Genomic DNA, 12,500 nt, shown 5'->3' on the forward strand with positions numbered 1-12,500 from the left:
TATAATTACCAGGAGTAAGCGCTATAGCCTGTTTCCAATACTCGGCGGCTTGAGCAAACCAAGCCTCTGCAATTTCAGAATCTCCCTGTCGAATGGCCTGTTCTCCCCGGTCGGAATAGGCGGGTCAATTCCTTCCCTTAGAACCGTACTTGAGAGTTTCCTACCTCATACGGCTCGACAGTCAATTCTTTTGGTGTCCCTTTTTTTAACCTACATATCTAATTGAATGAGATTTCTCATAGATATCCTATTTTTTCTCGGGTTAACCAAAATAGATTGATTACATGAGTTTCAAACTTGAATTTTGATTAAATTAATATAATAATCAGTTTTAGCTTATCTTTTCTCCCACCTTCAGAAAAAAAAAAAAAATAAATAAAGCATAGGCATTTCGACTATTGTTAGAATTTTCTGAAAGGTAACTATCTCGGTTTCGTTTTCATATAGAAATTTATATAGAATCTTTGAAAAAGACTTTTCTTCATAAAAAGACCTACTGTCTTTAGGATCTGATGCTACACCGCTGCTCAATACCTTAAGGGATCGACTCTATTACATAAGTTGATTCCGAACTTTTATCTCATATCATGACATAAATAAGCAGTTCTTATTGTATCGGCCCAAAACCTCGCTAATTGATCTTTACGGTGCTTCCTCTATCAATTAGATCCTTTATCCATAGAATAAAGTATTTAGGCATATCTATTCTTCATAGTTCGACTTCTATGAAGTTTATTTCTTTGCTACAGCTGATAAAAATCGTTTTTTGGACGATGCATATGTAGAAAGCCTATTTTTTTTTCTAGTATTAAATTTACTAGCTGCTCTTTCTTTCCTTTTTTTCTATAGTGGAGATAGTCGCACGTAATGACAGATCACAGCCATATTATTAAAAGCTTGGGGTAAGAACGGGTTTCGTTCTAATGCCCGAAAATAATATTCTAAAGCTTTCGTATGTTCTCCGTTACTTGTGTGGATAAGGCCTATGTTATAGAGTATATAGCTTCGATCATAGGGATCAATTTCTAGTCGCATAGCTTCATAATAATTCTGCAATGCTTCCGCATAATTTCCTTCGGATTGAGCCGACATCCGTTACGGTCGTTATTCGATTTAAAGAATTCTCCGTTTCAGAACCGTACATGAGATTTTCATCTCATACGGCTCCTCCGTTATGTGCATAATGAGAATAATATATGGAAAAAGGTTGATGTCATTATGAACTGGGCGGGGCTAATGTTTTTACAAGAAATCTCTAGCCAACCTTCCTGCAAAAGATCTTTTCTTAACACCAAGCGTGTTGTGATACTAGATAAAAATCAAAAAAGAAACTCCAACAATTTCTTTGTTCTCAACGCCCCTTAATTTCCAGGAATTAGTCACTTCAACAGTCTTCAATGGTTATACGGGTATCCAAAGTACGAACGAGATGGATGTTTGTTGGCCCAACCATTTTTCTTAGTCCCGATCCCGATGAAGGAAAAGGAGTAATTTAGAACAAAGTTTTTGTGTTGTTGATTTCTAGGCGTAGTGCTTCTTCCCCTATGCCGCCTATTGGTATTAGTGTAGTAGGGATTTTTGACCTGCAATCCAAAACCATAGGTGTAACCTTTCGCTCAATACTAGAATCAACAATTGAAGCATCTAAGGCTGCATTAATCGTGGATACACGACAGAAGGGATTGTTTTATTTATATTATAAACTTCACCTTCAAGAAGCGTAGATTTATTTCAATAATCTTTTTTCTTTATACCCCGAATCATATGTCTTTTTCCTATTCCTAAGACGGGGAGCGGTAAATAAAGAAAAAAAAAAATAATGATAATCAAAATCAAATCGCACCATCTCTGTAATAGGTAAATGCCTCTTTTTCTCCCGAGGTTGTCGGAATTATTCGTAATAAGATATTGGCCACAATTGAAAAGGTTTTATCAATAAAATTTCCATTTATACGCGATCTAGGCATAGGTAGTAATCCATTCCATAACTCTTTTCATTACCTCTTGTGAGAAAATGATCCCACAAACAAAGGAATTGTACAGTACGAATTAACATAAAAGCGCCGACTCATGAAAATGAAAAAAAAACCTTCTACTTCAATTTTTTTTTTGACAGGAATCAAAATCAATCAAAAATAAGAAATATTGGTTTGAATCCAATTCGATTTCATCAAAATTTATTACTAATTTTTGAGTATATTAGTATAAGACTGAAAGTAACTACTTCGATTTCATCGAAGTTGAAGAATCAAAGAATTAGATTAGGATAGATTTTAGCATAGATTGGAGATTAGGATAATTCGAAAAGTTTTGATTAAATTATGATCCAAAGAGGAAAAATAATCGAAGAATTGTTCTATGATGAAAATAGAAAAACCGCCCGTTTTTGTTTTGTCTTTTCTTTTGTGCATAGCGGGTATACACTAGACAATCAAATTGCAAATAAAATAATAAAAAAAAAAAAATAAAAATCCCTGAAATGATTTATGAATTTGTAATAGATGCGCGGGGTGTTTGTAATAGATCTACGGGGTAAGGGGTTGTTGTTGAGGGATGTAAAACCGGAAAGGAATTTTAGAATTCTTATGGAAATGGAATTAGAATTAGAGTCTAAATAGAATTATGAGCTAAAGGTATCCATTAAATATAGTCTAAAAAAAAATATGAATAACTCGCTATTCACCCAGGTGCTCAGTCATAATCATTATGTAGGAGAGATGGCCGAGTGGTTTAAGGTGTAGCATTGGAACTGCTATGTAGGCTTTTGTTTACCGAGGGTTCGAATCCCTCTCTTTCCGTATTTTCAACGAATTCACCAATCTTACGTTACTGACCACAATGTTTCAAATCAAATAACAATTGAGACCAAAGAGTTAGACCTTTCTTTGATATAGATTCTCTATTCCTAATTTCTTTGATACGGAAAATACTGGAAAGAGCAAACAAGGGATGTAAATCTCCCTACTGATTTATGCTACATGAATGGGAAAAAAGTCGAATGGGGATAAAAAGCCCCGGACAAATCCCTTACCTTGTGCCCCTTTACTTAACCTTAACTTAGGCAAAAGGGGGCAAAGTTGTACGAACTCTTGTTTTCTTATTTTAGTTAAGTTAGTTTTAAGTCTGACGAGAATAATATTCTACGACAAGTAATTCATTTATTTTCAAACCGACCCATTTTCTATCTATTATTTGATTGACTAATCCTTCATATTGGAATGTGTGAAGAGTCAAATGGTTTGGCAATTCCTCATGGGTGGATGAATCAAGAAAACTTTGAATCAAAGCTCTAGATTTTTGTTCATCCTTCACTGTAATAGTATCTCGGGGTTTGCAGCGATAACTTGGTATATCTACTATACGACCATTAACTAAAATATGTCTATGGTTAACTAATTGGCGGGCTTGAGGAATAGTCAACGCCATACCCATTCGAAAAAGGATGTTATCCAAACGCATTTCAAGTAATTGTAGTAAAACCTGACCTGTTGACCCTTTGGCTTTTCCGGCGATACGGACGTATTTAAGTAATTGTCGTTCCGTAAGACCATAATGAAAACGCAATTTTTGTTTTTCTTCTAAACGAATACGATATTGAGATTTTTTTCCGGAGCGCGATTGGTTTCTAAGATCGCTTCCTGCTCTAGGCCTTTGACTAGTTAGTCCCGGTAAAGCCCCCAGACGGCGTATTTTTTTGAAACGAGGCCCTCGGTAACGTGACATAAAGACTCCTTATTTTTATTGAAATTTGATAAACCTAAAAGAAATTAAAACTGAACTAACTGAGAAATGAAGCGAAATCCACTAAAGTATTGTACTACAAAGAATAATGAGATCAATTGCATCCATATCCAGATCCAGATTGTATTGTATATACAATATACATAAATCAAATAAATCAAAAGAATTTTCCTTTTTTTTCTTGATTTATTCTGCGAAGACCTAACTCTTCCAAGTTTGATTCATAATTGGAAGTTTCTATGACATAATATGAATATATTAGTGACTCTTGGAAAAAGGGGAAGAAGTCTTTTCAATGTTCTTTGATTTTAAAAAGGCATTATCAATCATGTAAAAAATCAAACAAATCGAGAAAAGCCGGCTATCGGAATCGAACCGATGACCATCGCATTACAAATGCGATGCTCTAACCTCTGAGCTAAGCGGGCTCAAATAACCGAAATTGTACATGCATAGGAATTCAGTAAACTTTATCTATTAACTATTCATTTCTTAGCTATTCATAATTAATATAGAATAGAATTTCAAATAAATATTGAATATTCTAGAATAGAACATAACTATAATTAGATTATATATAGTTAATCTAGAATTTCGATTTCTTTTTTAAGTTTAGCAATAATAAACATCTTAATTAGATAGGAAATCCATTAAATGACATCTGATTTGAAATTATTGTTTTTTCTGTTCGAACCTAATTTTATTATTCTATTATTATTATTATTTTATTTCATTTCTAATTTTTCTTATTACATATATTAATATATTATATAATATTCATAAATTGATTTATTTATCCATTTTTATATTTCTATTTCTAAATAAATAGATTTAGAATTCGAAATAGAATCTAATAATTAGATTTAGAATCTTTTTACACATTATAGTATAGAATGCTAAGTCTAAATAATAAATAATTGGGCTTTTTAGACTAAATTAATGGAATTATCTTAGGATTCTAAATTCATATTAATGGAATGATTACTTATAGCTATTGTACTATAAATTAGAATACTATAAATTCTAAAAAATGAGAAACATAAATAATTCAAAATTGAAAAAATTATTAATTAATTAATTATTAATTAATTAATTAATAATAATAATAAAATGAAATGAATATAGAATAGAAAGATGCAACCCAGATAAATGCAATGCTCATTAGAATGAAACATTCTCCGTTTAGTTTTCTTTCATGGAAGCTCAGACGAAAAAAAAAGAATCGATCGTTTGAGTATTTCACCAAATTGCAAACAAAAATGAGAATAAGAGGAATATACATATATGTTATGTAGTATATATCCATCTATATTGAATTGCGAATACAGAAATGATAGAATCATTTCTGATTAGACCAAATAAAATATGGGTCTCCAAAATACCAATAGACATGAAAGATGATAGACAAAAAATGAAACACTTTTCAATATAAGAATCGGTATCTATATCTAATGAATTCAAGGGTTTCGGCATAATAAAAGAAAAAGGGGGAAGGGCATCATAATGAGATGAGATCCCAATCTCAAAGCAAAACAAAAAAAGGGGGGATATGGCGAAATCGGTAGACGCTACGGACTTAATTGGATTGAGCCTTGGTATGGAAACCTACTAAGTGATAACTTTCAAATTCAGAGAAACCCTGGAATTAAAAATGGGCAATCCTGAGCCAAATCCTGTTTTACGAGAACAAACAAAACAAGAGTTCAGAAAGCGAGAAAAGGGGGATAGGTGCAGAGACTCAATGGAAGCTGTTCTAACAAATGGAGTTCATTACCTTGTGTTGGTAAAGGAATCCTTCTATCGAACCTCCAGAAAAGATGAAGGGATAACCTTATCTAAATAGGTATAAGTAATTTAAAACTATCTCAAAAATGGTGACCCGAATATGGATTTTTTTTTTTTTTTATATGAAAAAAAAAGAATTGTTTTGTTGTGAATCAATTCAAAGTTGAAGAAAAAATCGAATATTCATTGATCAAACCATTCACTCCATAGTCTGATAGATCTTTTCAAGAACTGATTAATCGGACGAGAATAAAGATAGAGTCCCATTCTACATGTCAATAGCGACAACAATGAAATTTATAGTAAGATGAAAATCCGTCGACTTAAAAAAGTCGTGAGGGTTCAAGTCCCTCTATCCCCAAAAAAGTCTGTTTGACGCCCTACCTATTTATCTTTATCCTACCCTCTCTTTTTCTTTTTTTTTAGTTATTCAAAATTCATTATCTTTTTCATTCATCCTATTACAAACGTATCCAAGCAGAATTTTTTCTATTATTACTTATTACAAGTCTTGTGGTATATATGATACACGTACAAATGAACATCTTTGAGCAAGAAATACCCGATTTACAATCCATATCATTATTCATACTGAAACTTACAAAATCTTCTTTTTGAAGATCCAAGAAATTCCCGCCTCCAGACTTTCAATTTAATACTTTTTTTGTTTTAATTGACATAGACCCAAGTCATCTAGTAAAATGAGGATGATACTTCGGGAATGGTCGGGATAGCTCAGTTGGTAGAGCAGAGGACTGAAAATCCTCGTGTCACCAGTTCAAATCTGGTTCCTGACATAAGATGAATTTGTATGAGTCTCTATTCTACAAATTATTTAATTATGGGTTGACCATAATACATACTTATTGATCTAAGTGTCTGGAAATACACCTTTTTTAGATTTTTCGATGAGTAAAGAGTATATAAAGTATGTATATGTAGTAAAAGAAAAAATTCAATTATCCTTCCTCTTCTTTTCTTTTTTATTTGTTCATGCTGTGGTTCCTCTCGTTCAAAGAGAATGTTAATACTTCATACATATTCGAAAGGTTAAATTACTTGGTTGAAAGACTCAACAAAAAAAAGTCTAGAGTTCAAGGGTGGAAATATCCAAGATAGATTTCAGATACAGTACAAATGGAATCCCATCCCTTTTTATTTATTTCTTTTTCTTTCATATTCTATTTATTCATTCCCTCTTATATGACCTTATAGCTAGAGCCCGCTAAGTGATGTGCGCGATACAAAGTTCATGGTGCAGAACTCGTTTAGTTCATCCTATTGGCTTGGCTTATACGAAATAAGTATCTTTCCAATTTGAGAATCTCTTAGCCTTAGCCTATCCATAATAACATAATAAATAATACGAATGAGATCTCAATTACTCTGTTTGGTCTATTTGATCTAGAAGAGAATAGAACGTACAAATTTGAATATCTGTAGTAAAGACTACTTTCTTATCATTCAATGAGCATCTTGTATTTCATAAAAATTGGGGGCAATATAATCCTTACGTAAAGGCCACCCTATCCAACTTTCGGGCATTAAGATACGTTTCAGTCGTGGATGATTATCATAAGAGATTCCCAACATATCATAAGATTCCCGTTCTTGAAAATCCGCACTTTTCCAAACCCAGAAAACAGATGGAATTCTAGGATTGCTCCTTGGAGCAAATACTTTTATGCATACTTCTTCCGGTTGATCTACGCCATATTCTATTCTCGTAAGATGATACACGCTGGCTAAGAGTCCGCCTGGTGCCACATCATAGGCGCATTGGGAACGTAGATAATTGTAACCATATACATATAAAATTACAGCAATGGAATGCCAATCCTCGGGCTTTATTTGTAAAGTCTCTATTCCTTGGTAATCGAAGCCCAAAGATCTATGAACCAGCCCGTGTTTGACTAGCCAAACAGACAAATGGCCCTGCATCTTTTTTATTTCCCCCGCACTTTTTTTGTATAAGATAAGTATTTCATTTCACATTTACGATGAACTCCAATTTATGCAGATTAATTCGCTGTTTTCTTATTCTGTAGGGTAGAGCCTAATTTACTAATTCGCGGGAAGAGACTGAACTTTTGTATTTGAAAAATGTTTCAGTAGGGATCTCTGAAGTAGATGATGGTTGATAGAGTAATTCTTGATCATAATTTCCAGTATGCGTACTGCGTACAAAAAGGAACTTGTGATTGGTAGTAAAACACCGATTCCCCTGTTGAGATCGAATTCTATCTTCATAGATTTCTCGAGAAATTTTCTTACGAAGTTTTGTTATAGCATCTATAACTGCCTCTGGTTTAGGTGGACAGCCCGGCAAATAAACATCCACAGGAATTAGCTTATCAACCCCTCGAACAGTACTATAAGAATCGGTACTAAACATCCCTCCTGTAATTGTACACGCTCCCATAGCAATAACATACTTTGGTTCGGGCATTTGTTCATACAATCTTACTAAAGAAGGAGCCATTTTCATTGTTACTGTGCCGGCTGTTAAAATTAGGTCTGCCTGTCTAGGACTCGATCTTGGTACCAGTCCATAACGATCAAAGTCAAATCGTGAACCTATTAATGAGGCAAATTCAATGAAGCAACAACTGGTACCATAAAGAAGCGGCCATAAACTGGAAAGTCTTGACCAATTTGAAAGATCGTTTAATGTAGTTGAAATAACTGAATTTTGGGTTGTTCGATCAAGTAAGGGAAACTCAATGGAATTCATAATTGTCTCAATGTTCTTAATTTTTTTGACTTTTTTCTTTTTATTGTTATTGTCTGAATATTCAGGAACTAAGACCATTCCAATGCTCCTTTTCGCCACGCATAAACTGAACCAACAATTAGGATAAGCACAAAAATTAAAGCTTCTATAAAAACGGATACCCCCAATACATCGAAACTCATTGCCCATGGATAAAGAAAAACTGTTTCAACATCAAAAACAACAAAAACTAGAGCAAACATATAATAACGAATTCGAAATTGTAACCAAGCATCGCCCATCGGTTCTATACCCGATTCATAACTAGACAGTTTCTCTGGGCCTTTGTTAATTGGAGCTAAAACTCCGGAAATTAGAAATGCCAAAATAGGAATAGCACTTGATATTATTAGAAATGCCCAGAAAATATCATATTCGTAAAGCAGAAACATAGAGGAACTCCTATGAATGTGGAAAATATACCGGATTAGTCGATTCGAATTGGAATTGATTGTCAAGTAATACATAACTGTTTTGTTTAGTCAAAACAAAAATTGAGTTTGATTGAATCGTCTAGTTTCATTTGTTTGCTATGGTACATGTCTCGTTTTAAGATTTATTGATTTAATCTCCTATTTTCATTACACTTATTTTTCGATATAGGTCGAAATAGTATAAATAAATATCGATTTCCCTTATACAAAACAAATCAAACTTTCTCGCTTTCGCCTCCCTTCGTATTTTTCTAAACATATCTTTCTAAATAAAAAAAAAATACAGTGGGAATTCTAAACTAAATAGAATTCTCATTTAATTATAATATGTATTAGTCATTTAATTATAATATGTATTAGAGTATTATAAATTCAAAAATATTAAATAAAAATTCGAAATCTATTCTATTATCTATTTCTTATTCTATTTTTAATATTATTTTCTATTTTTATGATTATTTATTTATATTTTTATATATTCTTTATATTTATATTTATATAAAAAATGAAAAAATATTATATTAACATATTATTATGTTTTTTATGTTTATGAAATTATGTTTATGTTTTATGAAAATATCTTTGTTTTTCAAACTCTGACGTGTCAACAAATGCAGTAAGGCCTTACTAGAACCATGGGACTTACTATTAGATTAGATTCGGGTTGAGTTAGGTTTGAGTTTTTATCTTTAACCGGGTTCATGTCAAAATTTTGACTCCACAAATTCACCAAGATTCGGTGGGTATACAAAAAAAGAAGTATCACTAACTCTTTGATTGTAGACAGTAAAAGATGAAAATTCATATATAATCAATCCGCCTACGAAGATTAATGAAGAAAAATGGGTTTGTTTATCTGAGATTAGAAATCTATATAGTGATTGGATACGTTGAAATGAAATGAGCTTTTATTTTAAGTTTTGCTCTGAACGATCCCCATACGAGCAGGCTTGTGTTATGGGAATTATTTTATTTCGATGAACCAAGCGAGCGGAAGGGACCAGTTACAAACAAGAAAGAATATAATAACAATAATGAGGAAAAACCTATAAAATTTTTTGTATTTGAATATTCTTTATTATTTATATATCTTTATTTATTTATATATAAATAAATAAAGATAGGTTTAGTTTAATTAACTATTAATTAAAACTATTAATTAATTATTTAATATAGGAATATAGGATAGGTAGGGCTATACGGATTCGAACCGTAGACCTTCTCGGTAAAAGAAATCGAACTGATTATTATCAAAATGATTCGAACTCTTTCAAAGACCCAACATGCATTTTTTTTGCATTGGGCTTTTTCATTAACTGATATAAATCTCAGTTAGTCTACCATATTTTTTCTTAAGAAAAAATAAGAAAATGGCTCCACGTGCCCTGATTCATTATTTGAATTCTAATACAATACAGGAGCACTACCAAAGTGTTTCAAAGAAGGGTTATCTTGACGTAGGTTTGCTTCTGGCCTAGATCAACCTAAGTTAAATGGAGTCTCTATCATCCTAATTAAAAAATCAAACATGAAACTTCATACACCTTAAGATTCATAGGACGAAAAGAGAATTTTTGAGGTCCTTATACTCATTATGCCTAGCATTGAATAGACTGGGTATTCACCCTATCAATATCTCAAATCAATGATGGGTTCTATTTGGCTCCTACCTAAAAGGGCACCAAAATCGGACCGAACCCTTCCATTTGTCAGGCTATTGTTCTCTTGTTTTGGTCCCGAAAAGTCATGGAGTAAGACATCGATTTCTCAATAAGATCAATCAATTCATTTGATTGCATGATGGACTCCTCTGAAAAACATTGGCGCACGTGTAAACGAGGTGCTCTACCGACTGAGCTATAGCCCTTATGTTTCTTATGTTTGTGATACACATTTTATCTTATCATATTATGTAGATAATTTCTTGTCAAGATGAATATTACATGATCCAACATCGATCTCTTTGATTGATATTGCTTATAAGTAATATTGGATTTATAATCCATCGATGTGATAGGTGTCCATTTTTTTTGTTTCTCTTTATGATGATAAATGACCTACTTAACTCAGTGGTTAGAGTATTGCTTTCATACGGCGAGAGTCATTGGTTCAAATCCAATAGTAGGTAGAACTTATTAGATACCATTGATTACGGTGTCTAATAAGTTTTTCTACCCACCCTCTTTTTTTTTTCTTTTATTGATTTTTTATCTTTTCCATCCTATTTTTTTTTATAAATTTTTTGTTATATCAGAATCTCTTTCTTTTATACAGAAGTTCTTTTGATTATTTGGCACCTAGTTACGAAATCGCATTGATAGCCTCGACTCGTGTCCGAGCTCGTCTGAGAGCTAGATTTGCCTCAATTGTTTGTCTCTTGCCTTCAGCTTTCCTCAGGTTAGCTTCCGCTATTTCAAGAGTTTGCTGAGCTTCTTGTGGATCGATGTCACTGCTCTTCTCGGCATCATTTACTAAAATAGTGATTTCATTATTGCCTATTCTAGCAAAACCACCCATTAGAGCCATCGTTAACCATTGGTCATTAAGGCGTATTCTCAAAATACCTATATCTACAGCGGTGGCAATAGGCGCGTGATTTGGTAATACGCCAATTTGCCCACTATTAGTAGATAAAATGATTTCTTTTACTTCTGAATCCCAAACAATTCGATTAGGAGTCAGTACACAAAGATTTAAGGTCATTTCTTCAATTTGCTCTCCATTTCTAATTGCGTAGCCTTCGCAGTAGCTTCATCGATGTTACCTACTAAGTAAAAGGCCTGTTCAGGAAGACCATCTAATTCTCCGGAAAGGATCAATTTAAACCCTCTAATTGTTTCTGCTAGACCAACGTATTTCCCCGGAGAACCGGTAAATACTTCTGCTACGAAAAAGGGTTGTGATAAGAAACGCTCAATTTTTCGCGCTCTTGCTACGGTTAAGCGATCCTCTTCGGATAATTCGTCCAACCCAAGGATAGCTATAATGTCCTGAAGTTCTTTATAACGTTGTAAAGTTTGCTTAACTCTTTGCGCGGTTTCATAATGCTCCTCACCAACGATCCGAGGTTGGAGCATAGTTGACGTTGAGTCTAAAGGATCTACCGCCGGATAGATACCTTTTGCAGCTAATCCTCTTGATAGTACGGTAGTAGCATCTAAATGTGCAAATGTCGTGGCAGGAGCAGGGTCGGTCAAATCATCCGCAGGTACATAAACTGCTTGAATAGAAGTTATGGACCCTTCTTTGGTAGAAGTAATTCTTTCTTGTAAAGAACCCATTTCGGTACTAAGGGTGGGTTGATAACCTACAGCAGAAGGCATTCTACCCAATAAGGCGGATACTTCGGATCCTGCTTGGACGAAACGGAAGATATTGTCGATAAATAGAAGTACGTCTTGTTCATTAACATCTCGGAAATATTCCGCCATAGTTAGGGCAGTCAAACCAACTCTCATACGAGCTCCCGGCGGTTCATTCATCTGACCATAGACTAGAGCTACTTTTGATTCGGCAAGATTTTGTTCATTAATGACTCCAGATTCTTTCATTTCCATGTAAAGATCATTTCCTTCACGAGTACGTTCGCCTACTCCGCCAAATACGGATACACCCCCATGAGCTTTGGCAATGTTGTTGATCAATTCCATAATGAGTACTGTTTTACCCACTCCAGCTCCCCCGAATAGTCCAATCTTTCCTCCACGACGATAAGGGGCTAAAAGATCTACTACTTTAATTCCTGTTTCGAAAATAGAGAATTTTGT

The 12,500-nt window shown here is 33.5% G+C and overlaps 7 protein-coding genes and 6 non-coding genes across 13 annotated transcripts in view, besides 1 other annotated feature; 4 read left to right on the forward strand and 9 right to left on the reverse strand. All coding sequences in view use genetic code 11, as the record gives it.

The window, feature by feature from the left end:
- The window catches only part of ycf3 (photosystem I assembly protein Ycf3), a 2,011-nt gene extending 44 nt beyond the window's left edge, over nt 1-1,967 (reverse strand). The window contains exons 1-3 of the mRNA in view: nt 1,844-1,967; nt 865-1,094; nt 1-109 (exon numbers count right to left, since the gene is read on the reverse strand). The exon at nt 1-109 is cut by the window's left edge and continues 44 nt beyond it. Coding sequence (YP_001671684.1) covers nt 1-109; nt 865-1,094; nt 1,844-1,967 — 463 coding nt within the window. The remainder of the gene's footprint in view (nt 110-864; nt 1,095-1,843) is intronic.
- Nucleotides 1-12,500: part of a sequence feature (large single copy (LSC) region) that runs on past both edges of the window.
- trnS-GGA lies at nt 2,712-2,798 on the forward strand. The gene has a single exon. It is a non-coding gene; the product is annotated as a tRNA-Ser (tRNA).
- rps4 (ribosomal protein S4) lies at nt 3,118-3,723 on the reverse strand. Its single transcript has one exon. It carries the CDS (start codon nt 3,721-3,723, stop codon nt 3,118-3,120), a length of 606 nt encoding a protein of 201 aa, YP_001671685.1.
- Nucleotides 4,097-4,169, reverse strand: trnT-UGU. The gene has a single exon. It is a non-coding gene; the product is annotated as a tRNA-Thr (tRNA).
- trnL-UAA lies at nt 5,285-5,887 on the forward strand. Its single transcript has 2 exons — nt 5,285-5,319; nt 5,837-5,887. It is a non-coding gene; the product is annotated as a tRNA-Leu (tRNA).
- On the forward strand, nt 6,251-6,323 carry trnF-GAA. Its single transcript has one exon. It is a non-coding gene; the product is annotated as a tRNA-Phe (tRNA).
- On the reverse strand, nt 6,991-7,467 carry ndhJ (NADH dehydrogenase subunit J). The gene has a single exon. The coding sequence runs from the start codon at nt 7,465-7,467 to the stop codon at nt 6,991-6,993; it is 477 nt and encodes a 158-aa protein (YP_001671686.1).
- On the reverse strand, nt 7,583-8,260 carry ndhK (NADH dehydrogenase subunit K). Its single transcript has one exon. The coding sequence runs from the start codon at nt 8,258-8,260 to the stop codon at nt 7,583-7,585; it is 678 nt and encodes a 225-aa protein (YP_001671687.1).
- Nucleotides 8,329-8,691, reverse strand: ndhC (NADH dehydrogenase subunit 3). The gene has a single exon. The coding sequence runs from the start codon at nt 8,689-8,691 to the stop codon at nt 8,329-8,331; it is 363 nt and encodes a 120-aa protein (YP_001671688.1).
- On the reverse strand, nt 9,924-10,600 carry trnV-UAC. The gene is made up of 2 exons: nt 10,563-10,600; nt 9,924-9,958 (listed from the first exon to the last, which is right to left on the reverse strand). It is a non-coding gene; the product is annotated as a tRNA-Val (tRNA).
- trnM-CAU lies at nt 10,789-10,861 on the forward strand. Its single transcript has one exon. It is a non-coding gene; the product is annotated as a tRNA-Met (tRNA).
- On the reverse strand, nt 11,035-11,436 carry atpE (ATP synthase CF1 epsilon subunit). Its single transcript has one exon. The coding sequence runs from the start codon at nt 11,434-11,436 to the stop codon at nt 11,035-11,037; it is 402 nt and encodes a 133-aa protein (YP_001671689.1).
- atpB (ATP synthase CF1 beta subunit) overlaps nt 11,433-12,500 on the reverse strand; it is a 1,497-nt gene continuing 429 nt past the window's right edge. The window contains exon 1 of the mRNA in view: nt 11,433-12,500. This exon is cut by the window's right edge and continues 429 nt beyond it. Coding sequence (YP_001671690.1) covers nt 11,433-12,500 — 1,068 coding nt within the window.

Source organism: Carica papaya, chloroplast (assembly GCF_054855325.1).
Source record: "Carica papaya chloroplast, complete genome".
In the NCBI taxonomy this organism is placed as follows: domain Eukaryota; kingdom Viridiplantae; phylum Streptophyta; class Magnoliopsida; order Brassicales; family Caricaceae; genus Carica; species Carica papaya.